The sequence below is a fragment of the Heloderma suspectum genome, chromosome 3 (genome assembly GCF_057233095.1).
Source record: "Heloderma suspectum isolate Gila_16-S chromosome 3, 16-S_ref, whole genome shotgun sequence".
Lineage (NCBI taxonomy): Eukaryota > Metazoa > Chordata > Lepidosauria > Squamata > Helodermatidae > Heloderma > Heloderma suspectum.
The window spans coordinates 89,755,745-89,780,195 of NC_139460.1; the positions used below are offsets into that span (position 1 = coordinate 89,755,745).

The 24,451-nt window shown below is 44.2% G+C and overlaps 1 protein-coding gene across 1 annotated transcript in view; it reads left to right on the plus strand.

The window, feature by feature from the left end:
- The first annotated feature begins 38 nt into the window (after window positions 1-38).
- Window positions 39-24,451, plus strand: part of SH3BGR (SH3 domain binding glutamate rich protein) — a 51,862-nt gene continuing 27,449 nt past the window's right edge. The window contains exons 1-3 of the mRNA XM_084843751.1: window positions 39-253; window positions 15,455-15,640; window positions 24,218-24,298. Of these exons, the coding sequence (XP_084699877.1) occupies window positions 125-253; window positions 15,455-15,640; window positions 24,218-24,298 (396 nt within the window). The 5' untranslated portion in view covers window positions 39-124. The remainder of the gene's footprint in view (window positions 254-15,454; window positions 15,641-24,217; window positions 24,299-24,451) is intronic.

Consider the following 24,451-nt stretch of genomic DNA (forward strand, 5'->3'; position numbering starts at 1 on the left):
GCCTGTGTGTTCCCCAAAGAACCGAGAACCAATGAACTGGGGACGTGGGGGTGGGACAGGCACCCAGCTCAACGCACGAGAAGCGGGTATTCGCGGGGGACCTCTGCGCTCGGCAGGCCGCCGCATGCCCGGGTCACTTGCAGTTCTCGCGACCAGTTGGCGCCCCAGGCGTGCGGGTTCGGCGAGGGCCCCTTCGGTCGTCGTCAAAATGGTGATCAAAGTGTTTGTAGCCACGTCCTCGGGGTCTACTATGGTAGGCATTTCGTTCTCTTCTCCATGTGTTTTCTGTTTCTACGCAGAACCGCTTCCAGAGGCGTGCGGCTTGTTGTTTGAGGAAGGGGCGTGGTGCAGTTCTGCAAAAGGCTCTTTTTTAATGTCATTTATCTTAAACGTTTTAGTCTGTTCTTGCAAGTGGGCTTAATGCGTAATGTAGCCGACAGAGTGGGTTCTAAAGCTTATTGCACGACATACTAGCAATCTTTAAGGTGCCACAAGACTCTTCAAGCAAAACTCTTCGTAATTTTTCCAAGTGATTCCACGTGCAGAGAAGTACACTTAAGGGTACAGTCCTATACACAGTTACCTGGGAATAAGCTCTATTGAAAACAATGAGACTTACTTCTGAGTAGACATGCATAGGATTGCACTGTAAAACTGCCCCCCTTTCGTTTGACCACATGTATATATAAAATTAACATTTTTTTCTGAAATATGCCTTATTTTAGTAAGCTTTCTAAACTCTGCCTGTTTTTTTTTTAATTATGTTACTTTGGGGGGGGGGGACAAAATAAAGACCAAATTTGGTAGCAGTGGTGGTGGGAAGTATCTCTTTCTTTTGAGAAATATGTGATGGCCATATAAGGGGTCCTGCTCTTGGTAGTGGTGGGGAGCCCTGCAGAAGTTGTAGCACTTGTTATCTTAACATTCTTAAAGGGTTTTTTAAAGAAATCCCATATTCATATTATACTTCCTGGTGAGTTTTGAATGCATCTGCTGTCAGTGATCAGAACCATTATGCTGTCTGAAGTGAGCAAAGGGCATGCAGAGAGAAGATTGGAAGGTGGGAACTGGGCATGAACTGTTTCCTTTTATATCCAGTTCCCACATGAGCTCAAATTGCAGCCCTTGCTGAGCCATCAGTCACAGTGACACATCTAAACAAACTGGCTGCTGCTTGCACATAACTCCGCAACTGCTTCGCTAACTGGCTGACACTAACACAACCTCAAGAAGCTTCCAGAGCAGAAGGACTAGATGGCAAAGCTTGTCTCCTTCCCTTGGCGGGTCACTTTCTGTGCTTATGTATATCAAATGGCACCAGTAGTTTACAAGAATGCCATGCGTTGTACTCAATTGTTTTTTACAGATGATGTCATTCCCTCATCATCCATGATATAATGCTGCCCCATACCTCACAGTAGCTGTACCTAAGGCTGCAGCATTTACTGCGCAATCCCATGCATGCTTACTCATAAGTAAATGCCACTGCATTCAGTGGTGCTTACTCCCTAGTAAGGGTGTTTAGGACTGCAGCTGTAATTGGTTAAGTTTATTGATTTAGGCTGCAGTCTTATAGCCACTGACTTAAGAGTAAGAACCACTGAATTCATACTTCTGAGTAAACATGCAGAAAGAGTGCAGTGTAAAACTTCTAAATAACTAAAAAGGTGTCCCTGATTAACCAGCGTGCACATATATATATATATATATATATATAATTCTTAATACAAATCCTCATTAATATTGTGGATGGCAAGCACCATCTTAAAAGAGGTGTTCTCCCTTCTCTCACACGCAGGAGAAATGCCTTCTCTAAGGTGATGTCTGATAGATGCACCTCATCTAGAAAAACAAAAGTATGCTTGGTGCTTCAGAAATACTGTTTTAAACCAAATACAAATTTATGCAGATTCAGTTGATAGATTAATGAACTAAAATTAATATGATTTAATCGATTACATTTTCTTTAAATGGCTTGGCTGTAACCACTGCTTATAACAGCTGTAGTAGTAGTTGGTCATGTATGTAGTTATGACAGGAGTGAATGCCACCAGTAGTACGTGATGAGTACGGTCAGAAAAAGGAATGCATATACGGCCAAAGAAGCTCAGCAGACCCCTTGCTGGCTTCATGTATTCTACTAGTGGGAGTTGGATTGGGAATACGAATTAGGCAAGGCATCTTGTCATGAAGTAATCATACCAGCACTCACATTTTGGTGGGGAAAATACTCATCCAAGATTTTCTTGCACTCCTTCTTATTGATCATAGACTTGTTTTAAACAACCACGGCCTCTCTCCCCCATCAAATATTTTAATGTATGCCATGCATTTTTGCAGATCTCAGGGTAGTTTACATGTTAAAGGGACCTCCCACGTGATTAAAATTCATGTGACCCCCCCTCCCCTCAATTCCATATTGCTTTCCGATTTTAAAACAGTACAGATGCATTTAAAAAGCAGTTCGAACACTATGGGCAGTATCCGAAATTGCCTGTGTGCCAGCAGGACCCGCTGCTAATGCAGTGGAGAGCTAACAGTTCTTAAAGCAACTGGAAATGAGTGGAAACACTCGTTTCTGGAATGGGGCAGGTCAGTGGAGCTCACAGAAGGGAGCTCCTCTGACCAATCCCAATCCGGAAATGAGCATTTCTGCTCTTTTCCAGGCTTGTATTAGGCAGTGCTAAGTCCCCATTGAGCTAGCTGTGGGTCCCTTTAGCACAATGGAATGAATGGAAGTGCAGCAGAAGTACTGGATACTTCCCTGTGGCTGCAATCTAACAGCAAGTTAAGGATACACGCACACACACTACATACACATGCACACACATCCAAAGACTGATAACTAGGGCTCTGAACAACTATCATACCAAAGCTCTCAGAAATTTTACAGCAACGATTTGTTAATATATCTTTCTAATATATTTTTAGCTGGCCCCACAAATGATCAGTTAAACTGAAAAACTTGGATTTAAGAGTATTGGCACCCCTATTCTAAGCCCACTTACTTGCAGGAAATTATCACTGATATCAAAGGGATATATTTTCAAGAAAATGTGTTTAGGGCTGGTTTACTTTAAATCTGGGGTGGACAATTTATGGTCCTCCAGATGTTTTGGTCTACAACTCCCATCAGCCCTAGCCATCACAGCCAATGGTGAGAGATCATGGGAGTTGTAAGGACACAAGTTGCCCACCCCTGCTTTAAATCCCAATTCTTTTGTTTAAGTAGATTATGAACGGAGCTGTACATTTGGTTCTGGTGTTTTTTGTTATTTGCCTGAATGCTCTGTGGGGTGTCAAAACATTTGGATAACCAGTAGTTAGGAGTAGGAGGAAAGGTATTTCTATAGGGCAGGAGTGGATAACCCATGGGTCACGTGCAGCCCTTGGCCACACTCCATGCAGCCCAGGGAAGCCTCACCCACAGCCCAGCTATCCTGCTGGACTAAAGGGAAAAGTCTGCTGTCTGGCATTGCTATTAGCAGCACGGGTTCAGCGATCCCAAGCAGAATCGGGGGCGGGGGGACGGACTGCTTCTGCCCTGCTAATGGCTTTAGCCTCCCCCTCCCCCAGTGACCCCAAAGCAGCTGAGGTTGCTGGTTCTGCACTGTTAATGGCTTTAGCCTCCCCATCCCCTAGCATTCCCATCCCCCTGTGTGCTTGTGTATGTGTGAGTGTGACCATCTGCAGCCCTCAGGGCCCAAAAGGTTTCCCACCCTTGCTGTAGGGTTACATTGGCATGATGCAGCACCTAAATTTGGAAAGTTTGGGATAACTAAGTGCACAATCCTATGCATGTTTGGACAACAACAACAAAAAGTCTTATAACTCCCAACATGCCCCAACCAGCATGACTAGCTGGGGCATGCTGGGAGTTGTAGGGCTTTTTTTCTGTCTAAACATGCATAGGATCGCACCCTGATGCCATAATCAAGAAGGGGGGCAAGACATCTTTTTTAACTCTTCTTGTGAAATGGTTGTTATGGTTTTTAGGGTTGTTTTTAAACGTTTTACTATGTTTTTATTTGATTATGGTTTTTATTTTCTCAACTTTTTGTAAACTGCCTTGGTTGGTTCCAGAAAGGCAGTATAGAAATACTGTACACAAACAAAGAAAGAAACATAGTCTCCTAGCTGGCAGCTTTAGTATATGTTTCTTCTGGTGAGAAGGCACCGGAAGAGAAGTGTAATATACACCAAGCAGTGGCTTATCTGTGTACTCAGTATGTCACTGTTTTGAATCTGCACAACCATTACTAAAATGTGTTCTTATCCAATCAGCCATGAATATTCTACATCAGGAGTGCAGAAGTTCTTTCAGCCCAAGGGCCAAATTCCATTTTGGAGAAGCTCTCGGGGGCCAGATTCCAGTGGTGAGCATGGCCAAAGGCAAGAGAGTGGGACCAGTACACCAAAAATACCAGCACATTGGAGTTTGCAGTTGCTGAGGGTGGTTTGGGGAAAGAAAGTTTGGGAACCTTACAAATTAGCAACTAAATACTGGAGTAAACTGTTCCCAGAATATGTTCTTCCCCATCCTTTCCTGTCTCTTTGCAACATCCAAGGGCATACTTAGGACAATGTTAAGGAGGAGAAAGTTGTCCATAACTAATTGCTGTGATTCAATTTCCTCATCTACATTCACCGATGTTTCTAACTTAGGACTCCCTGGGTAACATTATGAAATGAAAAGCCTTGTAGAACAGGGGTGCAGAACCTCAGGCCCAGGGGCCAGATCTAGCCTGCCTAGTGTCCCAGTCCAGCCCCTCAGGGCTTCCCCAAAAGCCACGCCCCCTTCTGCTAACCCCACCACTTTCCCCCAACCACTGATTGTTTGGTGACTTCGTGGCTTTTGTGCCGTTTTCCCCTCCATTCTAAAAGGTTGAAATGTCTCTCCTAAGGCTTACTGGCAGGAAGAGCTTTAAACTACAATATGCTGCTATTAGCACTAATGCGAATTAGTGCAAGTAGAATGAAATTCTGGTTAAACAAAATCTGGTTCCATCAATGAGAAGATGACAGAATGAAAGATACCTGACAATTCTCAAAACACAGGTGGAATGGATTTAACACAATCTGTACATCCCTGGTCACAAGTAGGGGGACTCTGGGGATGATCAGCTGCTGCTGGAAGACAAGCAGCAGCTGAACATCCTCTTTACCCCACTTTTTGAGACTCCACGCAGGAGCTCTGCAAGCAACAGTGCAAAGAAGGAGCTGCGTGGTTCCGGTCCTTTAAGTGCTACCATGCTTGCTTTGCACACGCATCTCTGTTCACATCCGGAACATATTTTTCTATGTTTGGGAAATAAACCTTCCTGGAACGCAAGTGACAGGGGGAGGTTGGAAATGATTCTGGTGGTAGGGGGAAACATCTCTTTGTGGCCCAGAATGAGGATGTTTTACCAAATACAAAGGAGGCAAAAAAGAGGGAGAAAAACTCCAGATGCTACTAGCAAATTACCTTTAATTCTTGGCTCAATGCGTTTCAGATTGTAAATCCTTCTTCAGGAGCAGTATACGTAATATACAAAAGAAAATCGAGTAATAAATGTCAATATTCTAATCCCTTCTGTCACCAGCCCCAGTGCTGGGGGGTGAGCATCTGCTCTGGTAGCCTGCTGTTCTTGTGTCAGCTCTGTGCACTGTTTAAAAGATGACATCATCTGGACCCCCATGAATGAGGCAGGCCAAGTGCGCAATAGAGGCTTCATTTGAAAGCCTTCCACCCCAGGAGTGGGTCGGGCAGAGTAGCTGCCCATGCTGGGTCACTCTAAAGGAGTGGGGAAAAGTGCAGGGAAGGGGGAGCAGTGAGTGCCTTGACCAGGATCGTCAGGGATGAGGGAGAGCCATAGACAACATAGATACCAGGGACTCTCCCAAGCAAAGAAGACCAAGGAGTTTAGGGGACCATGTATAGCAGGAATGTTGAACGGCAGTCCCTGGGGACAAATCCAGCTCGCTTGGGGTCCCAGAACAGTCCTCCAGGTTTCCCCATGTTACCCAGTAGTTCCCACACACGTGCCCCCTTCCCCATGTTACCCAATGATTCCCATACACACCCCTACGGGCACCTATTTTTTTGTGGTTTCTCGGCTTTTGCGCAATTTCTTCCCCATTCTTAAAGCGTGTGGAAGACATATAAGGTAAGATGGGCCATTTGGGAGACAAATATATGCAGCCAAGCTTGTACTCATTGCTGGAAAAATTAAACAATGTGTAGTCTGCAGTTCACAGGCTAGTGATCTGACATAACACTGTCTGGCGAGGTTTCCCCTTACAGGGAAGGGTTGTGGCTCAGTGGTAGAGCATGTTCTTTGTATGCAGAAAGTCCCAGGTTCAATCCCTGGCATTGCTAGGTAGAGCTGGGAAAAGTTCCTGAGTGAAATCTTGAGCTAAATGGACCAATGATCCAACTTGGTATAAGGCAGTTTCCTTTGGAGAATTTGATCTCCAGCAGAGTAATGGAAATAAATTGTATTTTAAAAAGCACTTCTACCCTCCCCCCTTCTACCTCCCCCCTTCTGAATTTATGCAATCTTCCAGGGCAGTTCCCCCTGCCCCCTCCAACTTTATGCCAAAAGGTTTAATATAAATAACAGAAAGTGTAAAAGTAACATGGTTACTCAGAAATTATCCATCCTGTTATTCATTCCCTGTTTCTGTGATGCAGGGGTTTAACGATTTAATATGATACCATGCATTACGGGCTCAATATGTGATCCTTATGGGAATGCTTCAGTTATATATACTGATAAAGTCCTCTGGATGTCAGTGAGGCTGCACTAATATTACTTGTTCCATAAATCAGTGCAGTTCTTCAACTAGTGCTTTTGGGCATATCCTTTAGTGCTTCCAGATTTATGTTTAAATAATTTCTTTCTGCCAGTCTTCTAGTAGGAACATACCCCTTTTTGTTTAAATATATTTGTGGATGGACAGCTCATTCTTTAGCAAGCTGACATGGGTACATTTTTGCAGTGGTTGGAGACATGTCTGTAAAATACTACTTCTATTTTGGTGGTGGCCAACTGGGCTCAGTCATGGAGGATCATCCCACAATTTGATCCTGTGCATTTGTCCATTTATTTGTATCCCACCGCGTCTCCTGCAAGCTCAAACAAGCATTTTAGCATTACAGCAGTCTTGCCAGGTAGGCTAGGCTAGCCCCACCAATCTGGCCCACAAAGTAAGCTGCATAGCGGAGCAGAAATTTCAGCCTGGGTTGCCCATATCCAAACTTTACAGTCTAACCCAGGGGTGGGCAAATTCAGGGACCCAAGCCAATTTCAACCCCCTGGAACCAAACCACTCTCAACCCTGCCATGGTGCGGCTGTGCCCACCCACATTCATGCACATAAACACCCCCCCCACACACACACACACACACGTACTTCTTCACCCATCCTAGCAACTTGGATCATGACAGCTAGGAGAGTAAAGGCAAGAGTAGAGTCTCACTGCTGCCTTACACTGGCCCTCTCTTCCGCATCATCAGGTTGCCATCACTTAAGATTGGATGATGTGTGTTGTGCAGTTGGGGTTGTATCTAAAGCAGGGCTGCCAAACGTTTTTCAGCTCAAGGGCCAAATTCCATTTCAGAGAAGCTGTAAGGGCCACATTCCAGCCATGGGTGGGGCCAAACCCAAAACCTCCAGTATATTTTAGCTTAAAGGCACAATCATACGCATGTTTAGGCAGATAAAAGCCCTACATGCTGGCTGGGGCATGCTGGGAGTTGTGCAAAGTTTTTCTTTCTAAATATGCATAAGATTGTACCCTAATGCTCTCACTGCCAGTAACTAAGCCTTAGGAGAGGAATTCAGCTTTTTTGAATGAGGGAAAACTACACAAAAGCTGGGAAACCGCCAATGGTCTGTGGTTGGGGAAAAGGGGTATGGATTTTGGGGAACTCTAGGGGGCCAGATTGGGCCCTCCATAGGGCTGGATTTGGTCCTTGGGCATGAGGTTTTATACCTCCGATCTAATGGATTCTATCCAATGTTGTTCTAAGTTAAGTCGCGCTCTTTTCAATTAGTCTACTCTATGTAGGACTAACATTGGATATAACCCTTGGTCCCCCACCCAGATCCTTTTGGGATAAGAGTAGGTGAGGTTTGATCACACAGTTTGACCGACTATCATATCTGAAGCTTTCAGCTCACATTGTAAACAGACCCTTTAGTTCCCCCTTCCCTGCAGTGCGTGCAGCTGTTTTGCTTGAATAATCTGAATCACTATAATGTACAGGTAGCCTTTTGCAGTGTTCCTACTTTTTGCATTTGATTCACTGTAATCTGAACAACAAAGTTTGATTGAAGGTGACTGGCAAAAAGGAATTTAACTTGGAAGCTTTGTCCTTTCCAAATCTGAGATTCTGTGATTCAGGCAGGTTTAGTCTACACATGCAACAGAATGATGTGGAAATGAAATGGCAGAGGGGACCTCAGCTTTAGACAGGGGTGGGTGGGGGTGTCACATTTTTGAATGCTACCGTATGCAAAAACTCTCTGCAAGTAGACAGATGCAGAGAGAGAGAGAGAGAGAGAGAGAGAGATGCATCCCTTATTTCCTGGGATGCTAGTTTTTACTTGCAAGGAAATAGAGGATTTTGTAATGTGTGGAAGCATTCAAAAATTATACCTGCACTTGCAGCCTTAAGTGGTATAGCCCACTCTCCCTCCTCATTCTGCTGCCTGAAGACCAGACCTTGCACCTATGGAAAGTTGTGTTTAAAACAAAAAACAAAACAAATGTAAAAGCAATAAGGTGATTACTCCTAGGACCAGGCATACAGGTGTCTGTGCTGATGTGAGTGGTTACTATATCACCCATGCATTAGTTCAAGGACCTGAGCCAAGCCAAGCACAGGCACAATGCTTTTATCTCTATGCCATAGTTGTACTACATGAAATATGTGAGAAACATATGTTCAAGGGGAGGACAAGCAACAACCCGTGGGACCTGTAGCAGCTCTGGTGTTGGAAACAGTGTGCACCACACTTCCCCTAGAGTGAGAAGCACTTATGGCACATAGAGCAGAATAACAGGACCTTTTGGGGCTGTGAGCACATTTGGTAATTTGAGAAACTGTCCTGGGCACTACCACAAAATGGCTGCCTTGGGAGGCATGGCAAAGGACAAGTAAACTGCCCCAAAGACTGAGTACAAGGCGGAGGTGGGGTCTCAGCTCCAGCACACTAAACAACTCCTTTGAGCCCACAGTTTTCAACACCACCAACAACCTATTTCACAGCACTCCCACCTGCCAATGAGAAAATGTGTTGATTTTTTTTAAAAGGGAGGGCTAGGGCAGTTTGTAGGGCACCCAGAAAGGTGTCTGGGGGTGCACTGGTGCCCATGGGCACCATGTTGACCACCCCTGATATGCAGGGTACCTTGTTAACTGTCTCACTTTCCATAGCAATACCTAAAGATTATACATAAAATTTTACTGCAAAGTCCAACTGTGATCTAAGAGTAATCCTAGATATTGAGTACTGATATATGGCTAAAACACCAGTCTTTTTGAAACTGACAGCATATACTACAGTACAAACATATTATGCTATTTTTTTGTTCTTATGGCTCAGTCCACCAAATAGTTAAACAGCCTTGGATTTAAACTTATTATTATTATTATATGTATTTATATGCCGCCTTTTCCCCCAATACTGGGACTCAAGGCAGCTTTACAACATTAAAACTTATTTATTTGTGCCCAGATGCTGAACTGAATTAAATCCAAGGCTTTCCACTTAAATGGATCATGGATTGTGTTGTTAATAATGTTTATTATCATGCAGTTCAGGGCTTGGGAAAGCATTTGTATGTGTGTGTTTTGTTATTTTCTCTGAAGCAGGCAGAGGATAAAGTATCAGTTTAATGCTCCTGATCTTGCTTGGCAAGACAACTTCAGAACCTTTCTTCTATCACATTATAATCCCTTGTTAAATTGGATCTTTTTAATGACCCTGAGATGATTGTCAGCTTACTAAGAATGTTTTTATAATTATAAAAGAAGGTGGACTGGTATATCTAGAGATCATGTGTGTGCCACCCTTTTTGCCCCCTCCCCGCCCCATTTTGTGGAGCACAGATGCTGACCGAAAAATTACAGACTGCAATATTGATCCAGAAACAGATTACAGATCTAACTGAGGAAGGGAACAGCGTTCAAATATACATGTTGATGCATTACCCTTCTCACAGGGCAATTACTTCTACCCTGAAATCAAGTTTTCTTCTCCAGTACTGTGTTTTCTTTAAACTTTTTAAAAACAGCCCTTTTCATGGCTTCAGGTATTTATTATAATGGGGAAGGGAGGCTTATCTCTTCACTCCCCAACTGTGATCAGAATGAAAATCATTCCAAACCCCCCCCCCCCCCGTGTGGTTAGGAGGCTTAGGAAAAAAGTACCTATTGGAGCCAATGAAAATGTTTTTTCCTAAGCCTCTTACGGGCTGGCGGTGTTTATTCTGATTGTGGTTAAGGAGTGAAGTGCTAAGGCTCTCCTCCCCACACACTGCGTTCCCAAAAGGAATCTACACACACGCGCGCACACAATTAAAGAAAAAATGAGGATGTTGTTGTTTCCCCCACACTAACACACACAACCCATTTAGCATATAAAGTGCAGCTGGGCTCTTCAGTGTTGTTGCCAGTGGCGATGGTGCTGTTGTGGCTGCTCCAACTGCCAGGGCCAGTCCTACTGTTAGACAGAGTGAGGCAATTGCCTCAAGTGGCAGATGTTGGGGGGAAGCAATAGCAGCCTCCCAGTTGTTCCTCCTGAACTCCCTGGTTGTTCCCCTCTGTTGGGGGGACACAGTTAACTCTGCTACACAACCTGTCCTCACCCCAATCCCATAGCCAGTCAACTGCCAGTCCAGCTGTTTTCTGTAAGTGGCTTTAAATTATTATAATTTAAATAGAAATGCAGTACATCTCACCATAGTGTGGAAGACTGTGACCAGGTGGCCTCTATGTCTGCTCAGTTTGCCATCCAGGTGTTGCTGATGGGCAACTTCAAGGCCCTGCTCTGCCTTCCGATGGCTCTTTACCTTTATACCAGATTAGACTGGGCAGCCCTTCAAATAGAGCATTCTCTCAAAACAGAGGGCTGTCCTCTGGCATCTCCTTAGATAGAGGACAGCCCTCTGTAAAAGAGAACACATGGACATGCTATAATAGAATTGCAGTAAGAGCTTGTTAGAGTGGGGTGCGGGAGGGGATTTGAGTTGTGTCTTGTGATTAAGAGAAGGTGCTGTGGTCCAGCTGCAGTCCTCTATGCCTGGGAGCAAATCCTATTGAACTCGGCAGGATTTACTTTTAAGTAGACATACATAGGCTTCTGCTGTGAATGTAATGTTGCAGGTATGTTAAAATCCCTTTATTTACCCAGGCATTACCAATTGGAGCTACCTCATGGGACGCTGCTGCTATTGTATTTCTTTACTGATGTCTTATCAATTATTTACTTTTTTATTATGTGATTTATTTATTTTACTGATGATTTATGTGCTGTGGATGTTTTGTGAGGTGCCAGACCACTGGGGGCCTTTCTTGCATCCAGTTCCAAGGTTTTTTGGCCGGGGGGCTTGGGTAAGATGCCCTCTGCGGGACCCGCTCTCCAAGTGGACCCACCTCCTTCTCACCACTGTCCATTCACTTGCCCACTCTCTCTGAATCCAGTCCACACAACCGCTCAGGGAAAGCACACTGAAAGTAAAGGATACCTGCCAGGAGAAACAGCACATCTTCTTTCCAAGAATTCATGGCCCTATCTCCCCAGGGGGACAGCAATACAGAGTAAGGGTGTCCAGGTGTCCTCTCTTACAGAGGACAGTCCTCTGCTTGAAGGGCTCCAAGTGGACTGTCCTCTCTTTGAAGGCAGCCTCTTTGAAGGCATTTCAAGGGCTGCTTTGTCCAATTCTGTTTTCAAGATAAAGAACCATAAGAACTGTTGCCTATCAAGAGTTCGCACCTGGACAGCAGACAGAACAGGAAGACACACAGGTCACTGGGTCACAGTATGGTGATATACAGAAATTCTATTCAAATCATAATAATCATTTTTAAATCTGCATCTATACATATAAATTAGTATATGCAAATATTCTGCAAATTGCTGCCCTCTTTTGCAGTCATGCATTTCCTCTTCTTCAGTAATTAATTAGCGGCCACCCAACAGAGGCCTTTTTTCTGCCTTCAGGCCTCCTCACTCAACTGTGTGGAACATGCATATCTTGACTATAATCCTGCACAGCTAGGTGAAGCCTGCTATTGAGGGGATTTGTAGTAATCCTTTCTATGGAGCAGTTGTATTCAGGCTGCGTTCTGGGGAGCTCTGGGCTTCCTTGGAAACTCATCAGGGATTTCTTACTGGAAAGAAAGCAATGGCAGGTCAAGTTTCCTGAAAGACAGCAAAACATTTAAAATGTTTGGATGCAGCCTCGCATGGTTTTAGTGAATATATGACCTCATGGATTTTGTCATTCACACGTCTTGTTTGGGGAGATTGGATTTTAAATCACATGATGGAGTCACAAGCAAAAATTATCTTTGTGACCTCATTCAATATGACATTTGCTCATGACATTTAAGTTACTATAATGTTAGCAGAAAGATTGGTGCAGTTTTGGAATAAGTGCATGTTGTTGGTCACAATTTGGGTGCATATGGTTATGATGAGTAGAACTGCATCATAACATTTGCGCAATATTTGGGTGCCCTGAATTTGGTTCAGGAATGTGTTGTTATAACCCCTTTCCAGGGCACATTCACATTGCTCTAACTAGGAGATTGCCTACACAGATGCATCTGATTACCACAGTACTTTTTTGTGGTTACCACATGCCTGAAAAGAGACCACAATGGGACCCATACAGGTTGAGCATTATGCACAGGTGTCTTGCTTTACATTTAGGGATGTTTGGTAGTAAGGAATTACTGTCTGTGGTAGAGAAGTCTGGGAACTTGCCGGGTGCTTTAAATACAGGATTTTTATTCTATTTTTTGCAAAATAAATTTGGTATATATTTAGCCAAAATAAAAATTACTGGGGAAAACAAAAGAAATGGGAAAATGATCTTTTTCATGTCACAAAAGCTTATGTCCTGAGCAGCCTCACTTCATTTGTGTATGACACAAACCTTGACATTTCTGTCAGACCATGCATAGTATATAATGAACGAGGTAACTTAAAAATGCAGGCATGAAGGACATACTTCTCATCAGTCTTCTGCTTGAGCCTCTGTCCAAAATGTTAATTGATGGAGGAAATGCATGGTTTCTAGTTGAATGAAGAACTGGGTAAAATTAGTATATGAGAATGTTAGAAATAAAACTACCTTGAAAATGGAAGTTGGGGTCTCTCAAGTTTCTTTGACCTGCCCAGGCCCTTTAAAGAAGGGGGAGGGGTGGAGAAACCAATATTCATAGACTTCTATAACTCCCCTTCACCACTGCTATTTACAGTACATAACAAAAACATACATATTCATGTCATCAGGGCCGGTCCTACCATTTAGGTAGAGTGAGACAGCCACCCCAGGCAGCTAATTTTGGGTGTCATCAAAAGGCAACAGTGATTGTTACTTAAATTTTGTTGTTGTCGTTGTTGTTCTTGTATTTGTACTGCAAGGAAGTGATTGGGGGAAACAGGGTTTTGGGATTTTATGTGTTTATTTATTTCATTTCTATACCGCCCAATAGCTCTCTGCATCAGGTATCAAAAAATCCTGGACTCAGATAGTATACACCTTGAATTGGAGGGGAGGCACCATTTGCTGTTCCACCTCAGGCAGCAAAATGTCTTCCACCAGCTCTGAATGTCATTCACACAATTCATGTCACATCTAGTTTTGTTCTGAGAGGGAGAGATGGGCAGTGGGTGAGGGGGTAGTATGGGCTACCAGGAGTCTGGGCACTGGGAATCCTCCCTAAGGCTCTGCTCCTGTCGCCCTTCCTGTGCCAACCAATTCATGTGACAATTTTCCCACCATCTGCCAGTCATCTCTATAATGTTAAAGACTCTGGCAATAGCTTCCTTACCATTTAGAGACTGGCTTCATGACTGCCGCAGTTCCTGGTAACCAAGATTTTCAGTGCCATAAGCTGATTCAGACTCAGTTCAGTGCCCAGCAGTAGCCACACATGACCAGCTTAACAGCTTGGGTCCAAGATACCTGAAAGACTGCCTTCTCTCATAATTACCTACCTGAACCTTTAGGTCCTCTTCAGAGGCCCTGTTCTGGTTGCCCCCTGTCAAGTGAAGTGAAATGGGTGGCTACTAAGCATAGGGCCTTCTTGGTGATGGTACCCCACTTGTTGAATGCCCTCCCTAGAGAGGGTCACCTAGCATCTTCTTTATGATCATTTTGGTGCCAGCTGAAGACTTTATTCTCAAGCCTTTTAAAAATCTATGTTTTTATTGTTCTGAACCACTGAACATGCTGCATATTTGTTAGTTATCTCCTTTTGTTCCCTTTGTACATGTATATACTAGAAAGTTTTATACCCCAAATTATTGTTTTATATTGTGCCCTTAAATGGTATTTTATCATGTTATGCATTAAACTGCCCAGAGAACAATGTTATTAGGTGGTTTTATATAAATATAGTAAGTAAATATAAAATAGCTTTTAGTGAACATATATGTTACTGAAAGTCAGTGCAGGCTGATGGGAAATTGAAGCTGCCATGGCCTGAGGCAGCTACAACAAGAAGCCCCCGATGTTTAATAGCCTTTTTTGCCATCTCCCGGTATGCCCCACCCCCCAATTCAGAAGCTCCGGACTTACCAACTAATAACACAATTGTAAACACATTTACTAGGGAGTAAGCCCCACCATGCAACTTATTTCTGTATAAACATGTTTAGGGTTGCACCGTGCGAAGGCCTTCCATAGCCAGTGGTTACACTTCCTCCCTTGCTGCATTGTCTGGTCTGCCTTGAGCAAATCGTTTCTCTCTCTCTTAAGTGTATATTTCCAGTGCTAAACGGCAACTATCAGGGCCAACATTAAGGATAGGCGTGGGCAGGCACCTGCTGAGAGCCCACCCCTTGGCAAGGGCCCGTGGTCAAGAGTCCCCTAGACTTGCTTCTCTTCCTCACCACTGCACCCTGCTTGTTCACCTAATTCTCACTCTGGCCCAGGCAGTGGTGGTGTTGGGAAGGAGGAGCAGTCGATGCCACTGCCTACTTGCTCACTGGCTCTCTGCCTGTCAAGCGAGCAAGTGGTAGCGAGGAGGAGGAGCAGCAGCTGGTGACAATGGCAGCGAGAAGGTAGGCTCACTGAGGGAGGGCGCCCGCTGAGGGTGTCTTGGCCAAGGGCCTTCGAAAACCGGTAGCCGGCACAGGCAAGTATAGTTTGAAGAAATGGTTAAATTGGATCTACCTCCTCCACTAAGATTAAATATGAAATAACAGATGCATTTTTCTCCTCCAGATTAAGAAGAAACAGCAAGAGGTAGTGGGCTTTTTAGAGGCCAACAAGATTGACTTTAAGGAACTGGACATAGCTGGCGATGAAGACAACCGGAAATGGATGAGAGAGAATGTACCAGGTGAAAAGAAGCCACAAAATGGAATCCCTCTCCCTCCACAAATATTCAACGAGGAACAATATTGTGGGGTAAGGAAAGTAAAAATTTAGCATGTTTAAGGGATATGTTTAGCATTTTAGAAAATGTACAAATCTGCTTCACCAAGTCCTTAAAATGTTTTTTTGTCCCACTGTTCACGTTAATTTTAAGCCTGGGCTAGGGTGGCCATGTGTCCTCTTTTAGAGAGGACAGCCCTCCATTTGAAAGTGTCCTCTATCCAAAGGGCTGCCCTGTCCAATTCCAGATTAAAGATAAAGAACTATAAGAACTGTTGCCCATCAACAGTTCACACCTGAACAGCAGACTGAGCAAGGCACACAGGTCGCCGTCTTCTGCACTGTGGTGAAATGTACTGCATTTCTATGTAAAATATCATTTGGGGGTTGAACTTGATGGTCTTATAGGCCCCTTCCAACCCTACTATTCTACAATAATTATTTCAAAGATTACATCAGTACATATGCAAATTTTATGCAAAACGGTGTCCTCTCTTTTGGTGATGAATATCCTCTTTTTTGGCAATTCATAGGTGGCCACCCTACTGTAGCATCAGCTGCACCCTTTGCTGGAGAAGGCAGAGCTGTGCACTGTCACTCATGCCTTGGTCACAACCAGATTAGATGACTACAATGTACTCTACATGGCGCTAGCTTTAAAGCGACTGGATGTTTTAGCTAGTGCAATATGCAGCATCAAGGGTGCTGTCTTGAATACTATTAGCTGCCTCAAGCACCATTTTTTTGGTAGAATGGTGGGGTACAAATCAGATCAAATAAATAAATACCTGGTGTTTGTTGCTCCAAGCCAGGAGGATCTGTTCAACCTGCACTGGCTTCCAGTTTGTTTCCAGCCCAATTCAAAGTGCTGGTGAGTAGTGATCTAAGTGATTTGAGACCAGGATATTTGAAGGACTACGTTCTACCTGCCCACTGCATTAATCTTCCAAGGCCGTACTTTGTGCCCCACCACCATCTGAAGTTAGCTGACGGAGGTGCAAGACACAACCTTTTCAGTTTGGCACCCAGATCCAACCTGGCCTCATCCATCGGCCAGAGAAGGAGTAGCTGCAGGGACTTGCTTCCCCTCTCCCCCCAAGAATCCCCTGCTGCCAGTTGCCATACAGCTGCACAACCTGAGGGCCAAAACAGACATTAGATCAAAGGGGTAGCTAGCAGCTACAGCTTCTTCTTCTTCGTCGTCGTCTTCTTCTTCTTCTCCTTCTCCTTCTCATTTTTACTCTAGTATACGCCCACTGGGCCTAATCTGGATTGGGACCCTAGTATGGGTAGTAGGGGGGCTTTAACACCCCTCCCCCCACTATGAGCCCATTCCAGATTTGGGGGCGGGGCTATCGCGCCAGCAATTTCTACTGCAGAATGGTGATCCATAGATGCAAATGGATCTCTTATTTTAATGGAAATTGTGGGCATGCCTGCCTCAGTACAGATCAGGGCCCCTGCGCCTACTCTAGAATAAAAGTGGGGTGGGGGGAGATGTAGCTGCTAGTAATGTCTTTAAAGTAATGTATGTGGGAAGCATTCTCTGGCCCCATCCATCCGCCCAAAGACTAAGGTGGCTGGGTCGTGTGGTTTAGGGATTTGTAAATATGTGTGCTTGTGTATTAATACAATATATTATAAGTCGCCTCGAGGATGATTTGACTGAACAGCAGAGTATAAATAAATATTGTGGAATTCCCTCCTAGAAGTGTCTGGCTGACCCACTCTGTTGTGGTTTATAGATGTGCAGTGTTTGGCTTCTTATGATTGCTGCCTACTGTTCTATGTTTTACTGGTTCTATTAATGCTCTCTTTTTTGTTCTTCGGATTTTGACTATTATTATATTGAAACTGTATTTTTATATTTATTTTATGACTGCGAGCTGCCTTGGCAGTCCTTTTTGGGCTGAAAGGCAGGATACAAATGTTTCTGCAGAACAAGGGTGAAGAACCTGAGGCTTGGAGGCCACATCTGAGGTTCCCCAGATGGCCACTCCCATCAAGCCTTTTTCACTCCCATCAGACCGTAGAGCAGTGGAGGCTGGTGGCTCTGATGCCAGTGGGGCAGTGAATCCGCTCCGAGTTTCAGTCAGAACTCTAAAGGAGCTCTCCAAGGTGCAGAAGCACTGTTCTGCACCATTAGAGTTCTGACTGAAACCTGGAGCGGATTCACTGCCCCTCTGGCATTGGAGCCACCAGCCTCCACAGCCCTAGAGACATTTTTTGGACCCCAGGAAAAAACCATAGGGCCTTATCCCCTTCTTTTACATCTCCCCAGTGAAGTTTATCCCTCAGTGATAAGGACATTGCAATCATTCCTTTCGCTGACTGCTATTGTATATCCTGTTAGCGTGGCCAGGTTCAAGCGACACATGTTGAAATTCCCTCTTCTACCCAACTAGGGTGGCCTGGTATCCTGCTTTACAGAATCCTCTGTATCAAAGAGACAGTCCTCTTTTTGAAGGTGTCCTCTGCTTGATGGCCTGACCACAGTCCAAATCTGGTTGAAAGTCAAAGAACCATAAGAAGGGAGAGCAGGGAGGGGCCTTGAAGTGGCCCGTCAACAGTTGGCACCTGGACAGCAGACTGGACAGGCGCACAGGTTGCCTGGTCAGTCTTCTTGACAATAGTGAGATATATTGTATTTCTGTTTAAAGTATAGTTGTTATTTTTAAATTTGCAGCTATACGTATAAATTTGCCTATGTAAATGTTATGCGGATTGGTGTCCTCTTTTTCAGTCATGCTACTCCGTTTTTTGGCAATGCATGAGTGGCCATCCTCTACCCCACTTTAAAGATGCAGGAGCTGGTCCTCTTTTGCATCTGGTCACCCTGAACCTTGTTGAGAGTGTGGGCCTAGCATAGGAAGAGGCAGTGGATTTCCTGGAGAGTCTGGGCTTTGACAATATTGTCACACTCTCCCCATTCCCCATTCCTATTAGGGATCTCCCCCTCCCGCAAGTTCAGGTTTCTAGCGATCAGGGGAAGGGGCTCCTTTTGTTTGAGGGTGTGGCTTGGCCATCTGGAGCTGTTTGCTGTGTAGGCGTCTTTGGCATAGTGCAGCCTTCCCCAACCTGGTGCCCTCCAGACAGGCTGGAATACAACTCCTATAATATGATGGCTGGGGGATTATGAGAGTTGTAGTCCAACCCATCAGTAGGGCACTAGGTTGGGGAAAGCTGGCACATAGTGTATACGTTATTCACACTTGTGCCCTGATTGTGGTGTGCCCTGGTCTGGACTCTGGTGGGGACCCTCAGATGCTAGATTTCGTGGCTGAACTCATTTGTGGCTGCTCTGTGAAAGACCCTTCCTTCGGGCAGACTGTTTAGCTCAATGGCGTTTTGGTCCCTTCCAGTGCAGTGATATTTTTGGTTTGGGAAGTAGAGTGGACCGAGATTACGGACAGCGTTCCACGTCCTCTCCCAGAACCAAAAATAATATTGTGGTGGAAGGTCATTCAAGAGTCCAGGGGAAGCCACTGTTGGAAGGCGGTCTAATGTTAAAAGTTATTACGAAGGTATATGGCACCAGTGGGAACTCCGAAGTGTTCTAGCCACATGCAGGGAGGCAATTTTGCCTCTGATTGTGCAAGGAAGAAAGAGATAAGCCTCCCTGCCCTGTATGTCGTGCTTCCAGCAAGGATTCCCCACTCCACCCCCATGCATGTAATTTAGTAAGGATAAACAAGATATGTGACTGCATGCTATGTATCTAGCATGAATGTCTAGTTTGGCCCTAAGGGGCTTTCCATACTAGAGCGCTTTAGCACAGCTCAGGCTCTGCTTCTCCACAATTAGCTAGGACTGGCATTGAAACAGAGGTTCCACACAGCACTCAGTATACCTCTAGGTTATCTATCCAACAAGGCCCTTCCACGTAGTCAAAATCCTTCTGGAATGTCTACTCTCAAGTAAATGTCATTCAGCCAAGACCCTTTCTAATGCAAATTGAAAGACTCCTACTATGGAGGTGGCTTTAACTTTTCATCCATGGCTGCTGCTGCTGCTTTAGAGCAAGCCATTTCTGAGGGAACTTGCCTCATTGATCAGCCCAGCAAAGGGGATGGGTCGCAGTGGTATGGATAAAATCATCCGATCTGCATACTGAGCAATTGCATGCAGTTTGCCAGGTGAAGGCAGCCACTGCTGGGGTGTGTGGTGGAGGTGAGGAATGGGACAGAATAATGTAGGCTGCAACACTATACACACTGTTATCTGGGAGTAAGTCTCATTGAATACAGTAGGACATACATCTGAGTAAAAACACATAGGATTGTGCTATCAAAGATACCTCATCCTGACTGGGGAATGCTGGGAGTTGTAGGACTTTTTTCTGTCTAAACATGCATAGGAGTGCACCCTGAAGAATTTGTACATTTTAACATCTGATGTGGACACAAGAAGAGCCATGCTGGATCAGACCAAAGGTCGATCTAATCCAGCATTCTGTTCACACAGTAGCCAACCAGATGCCTGTGCCCACGAGCAGGATGTGAACGTAAGAGCACTCTCCCACTCGTGTTCCCTAGCAAATGGTATACAGAGGCATGCTGCCTCCAGCACTGCAGATATAGCCATCATGACTAGTAGCCATGGATAGTCTTATCCTCCATGGAAATCAGAAACTACCTTGTGCTGAGTGAGACCATTGGTCCATCTATTGCCATATTGTCTACACCGACTGTCAGTGGCTCTCCAGGGTTTCAGGAAGGGGTCTTTCTCACCCCTATCTGGAGATACCGGGGATTGAACTTGAGATCTTTTACATGCAAAATATGTTTTCTACCATTGAGCTTGGCCCTTCCCCAAGGGACCAACAACAACAAAAATTCTTTGAAATATTCCCTTTTCCGCATACTTGTGATACCCAGGGTTGTAACAGAGAGAACGATGTAGCAGAATGTATATTGCCAAAGAGCACCTGCTGTGGAACGTCTGTGTGAATTCTAAATTAGAAATATACGGTGTCTCTGACTCTGCATGATGCTATTTTGGGCACTAACCAGTTGACACACCAAAGCTACATGTCTAAGGGCCTTTCCAGTTTATTAAAAAAAAACTTTGCTAAGTCTAATATTTGCACTAGCCCTCATCCAGCACCAACAGCACCAACATCCCCATGTAATGGATAGAAGGCATCCAAAAGACTAAGAGAAGATCTCGTTACTGTGGATGATAACTTCATTCATGTGGGCTGCTGTTTACAAAAATGGCAAGATGTGGGCTGGAGAAGGGTGGGGGCAAAGCTGACGGACAGGGTCACAAAGTAGCCCCATTTTTGTGCTATTGTGAGAGGAGGAAGAGGAGGATGGTCTTTGCGACTTAAACTGCTTTTCTTTTTAAAGAGCCACATGAATGTTTCAATATTTGAAAGGTGCAGTGGGGGTACCTTTGGGGTTCCCCAGATTGCTGCACTCCTTTACTCTGACTACTGATCCTCCAATCTATTGACAGCTCAAACTAGTTTTACAATCAAGATCCAGATTTTTAAACATGCTGATGAAACGGCTGCATCTCGATCCAGCCGGGGGGGTTTCCACATGTGCCGCATCACGATGCATTTGGAACTTGATGGATCTATTAATCCAGACCGGGCGTGTGAGTCCGCCATTGGGAGAGGGGTTAAGTAGGCACTGGCAGGAAAATCCCAAAGTCATATTGACTCATATTGCAGGAGTATCAGAGGACGGTTTACAGAAATTATCATTATTATCTTTCTCTAAACCTCTGGAGAAAGGACTTTGCTTTGAAACATGTCAGCATTTTGGGATAGCAACATGCAAGACTTTTAAAATACGAAATACTTTGAATTTTCCTTCCGTCACATGCACGCTGTTCTTTTTTCTTTTTGTTTTCTGGCTAGGCATGGTTGATGAATAGCATCAGTCTACAACCCCACCCCCCCACCCCGAAATCTCAGTTCTTAATAGATGCTCACTCTTTCTCACGTTACAATATCTTTTAATGTTAAAGTTGTAGAACAGAAGTATCAAAAGGAATTCTCCAGTGGGTGTTCCTGAAAGGTTTCATCCCAGAAGAGATTAGTGCTCTTTTATAACCTTTCTGCTAGATGCTTTTATGCCACCATAAAATGCTTTACTTTTAAATTGGAGGTATTCCCAGAGCTTGGGCCAATCATGTATTTTGCGTAGTGTTTCCAAAAATGGCCCACAGTGGCAAATGTATCTGTAATTTGCCCTTTCCTCAAGCCCTTTCTCTTACTAGCATGCACCACCTACGTTTTGTGTCACTTTCTAAATATATTGATCATCATTGACCTACTAGGATTTCCATCTAACAAAAAGAATTGTTTACAGCCTTCAGCTGTACTTAATTAGAAAGCACAGTACTGATTTTCTCCCCAGGAGTGCCACTTGCTAGGGATGTATCTGTGACAAACTCCCTTTCTGATCCCTCGAAGCCAATTAGTTTTTCTGCAGTGAGACAACCAAACATCTCCCGGTCTTGCCCTTGTCTTAGGGAGGGCTAACTCACCACAGAGGTCAAAGCTTTCACTGTATCCTTTCCCAGCTCAAGAAACCTACCTTCTACCTACCTCAGTCCTCAGGAAACAAAGTTTGCCATGCTCCTTCTCACAAGACAAACTTCCACTTCTCACACTTCACTGTCTATCCCTCCTACACCATTTATATAACGTAGCAGCTGCTGTGGCTTCAGTGCACTGCTTGTCCTGCCCCCTTCCCATTTCCAGACTGCTGTGATTATCTTCAGGTAGAGCAACACCAGGAGCAAGCCTAGCTGAGTCTCCACACCCTGATAATCCCTTGCATTATCTAATTGTAACTCATTTTCCCATATAAACCTGTCTGTGCTTTGATGTCATCAAGAGAGGTCCTTCTCACTTGCCTACCATCAAGGGTGGTTAGGCTGGCGAGTACAAGAGAGGCGGCTTTCTCAGTGGTGGCCCCACACATCTGAAATCGGCTTTCATCAGGGATTTGTCAAACCTCTTCTTTGCAGGTCTTCAGGAGACCTCTGAAGACTCACTTGGTTTTGCTGGCCCTCCCATAGTGTCTTGGGTGGCTGGTTTTTATTAGTAATATCTGGATTTTTTTTTTTAATTGCTCATCACTGTTCTTATGGGGCTTTGATTAAATATGTATTTATGGAATTTTTATTATATGTTCTGTCTGATTTTTATCTTGTATGCCACCTTGAGGAGATCCCATCTCTAAAGGTGGCTTAGAAATAATTTTAAATAAAATGAATACAAATAAATACATTCTGGAGCATATCTGTCTATTTTCATACTCTGGTAGCTAATCTTACAAATTCTCACATATAAATTAATGTTTGAGATTCTAGATATCATAATATTTGGGAGATTAATTTTTGTGAACTCTGTAAAAATATTACATATGATCCAGCCCAAGTTAAGCATTTTTCATTCATACAGCGCAATCCTAGGCATGTTTACTTGGAAGTAAATCCCACTGTGTTCAATGGGTCTTACTTCCTAGTAAGAGTATTTAAGATGCAGCCATAAAACTCAACTATGGCAGGGTTGTGCCCGTAACTTTTGTCATATCTAATGTACATACACTTCTGCTTTTTTTTGGTGAAAGAAGGATAGCATGTCTTCCACCATTTCACAAAGGAAAATAGGGACACTCTTGTGTGCTTAGAATACCCCTATTTTCACACTGTGGATCGCTGCGCAAGCTCCCCCACTCTGTCCCCCATTCCCAGAAACACACTGCCACTAACGGCAGCATTCCTTCTGAGCAAATACAGGGCTGACCCTACCGTTAGGCAGAGTGAGGCAGCTGGGAGGACAAGGAGTGGCCGTGAGGTGTTGGAGGACAGAGGTGTGTCCCCCATGTGGCCTGCCCTGTACCTCCTAAGCCAGGCTGCTGCCCACAGGTTTGGTGAAGGACACTGACCTGTTCTCAGTGCCAAAGTAGGATTTAACTGCCAGGACAGTCGGTTTCTGTACATGGAATGCGTGTGTAGGAGGGCTGCCATCTTGTCCTTTGCCTTGGGCAGCAAAATGTCTCGGCACAGCCCTGGGTCCCCACACAAAACCACGGCTGCTAGCTTTTTAAAGAAAATAAAAAATAAATCACACACAGGCTAAGGATGTGATTAATGTCATGTCTTCTTTGGGCCAATGAAACAATGCTGAAGTTTCTGAAATAGTCTGCCCTATGCTGGCTTACAAAGGAGGGAATCTATCTGGTTAAGTGGTTTAAGGATGAATGGACAGGACACTGTTGCATTGGCATTATATGCATGTTCACTAGAGTCAAGAAGATGCAACTTACGTAGACTCTAGGGAGGGCGTGAAGCTGGAAGAACTCTTATTTTTCCAGCTTCGTCCCCTCCCTAATGATGCAGTGATGTTCAGTGAATATTTGAATTGTTGAGGATGTTGGGAAGGGCTTATATGTGCTACATGTGTCATATATGATTTGCACATAAGGTGTGTTATATGCGCACAGATTGCTCCCTCCATTGAAATGAAGCCTGCAAATTACACATGCAAAAAATCCATATGTGCATTGGAGGGCTATGGATTGGAATGATTTTGTTTTTATTTACTAATCAGCATCTTGACTGTGGGTTTTTTTATTCTCTTTTTAGGATTTTGACTCCTTTTTCTCTGCGAAAGAAGAAAATATTATTTATTCATTCCTAGGCCTTGCTCCTCCACCAGGCTCAATGGTATGAATTTCTATTCTTTGGGTCTTATTCATTTTACTGTACTAATAAATTAGATATTGTTTTGGCATGTAAAACAACAAAGGTTAAAAAGGGTTTTGACTTTGCACAAAGTGAACAAAGCGTATTGCGGAAAAAATGATGCCGGTTTGCAAT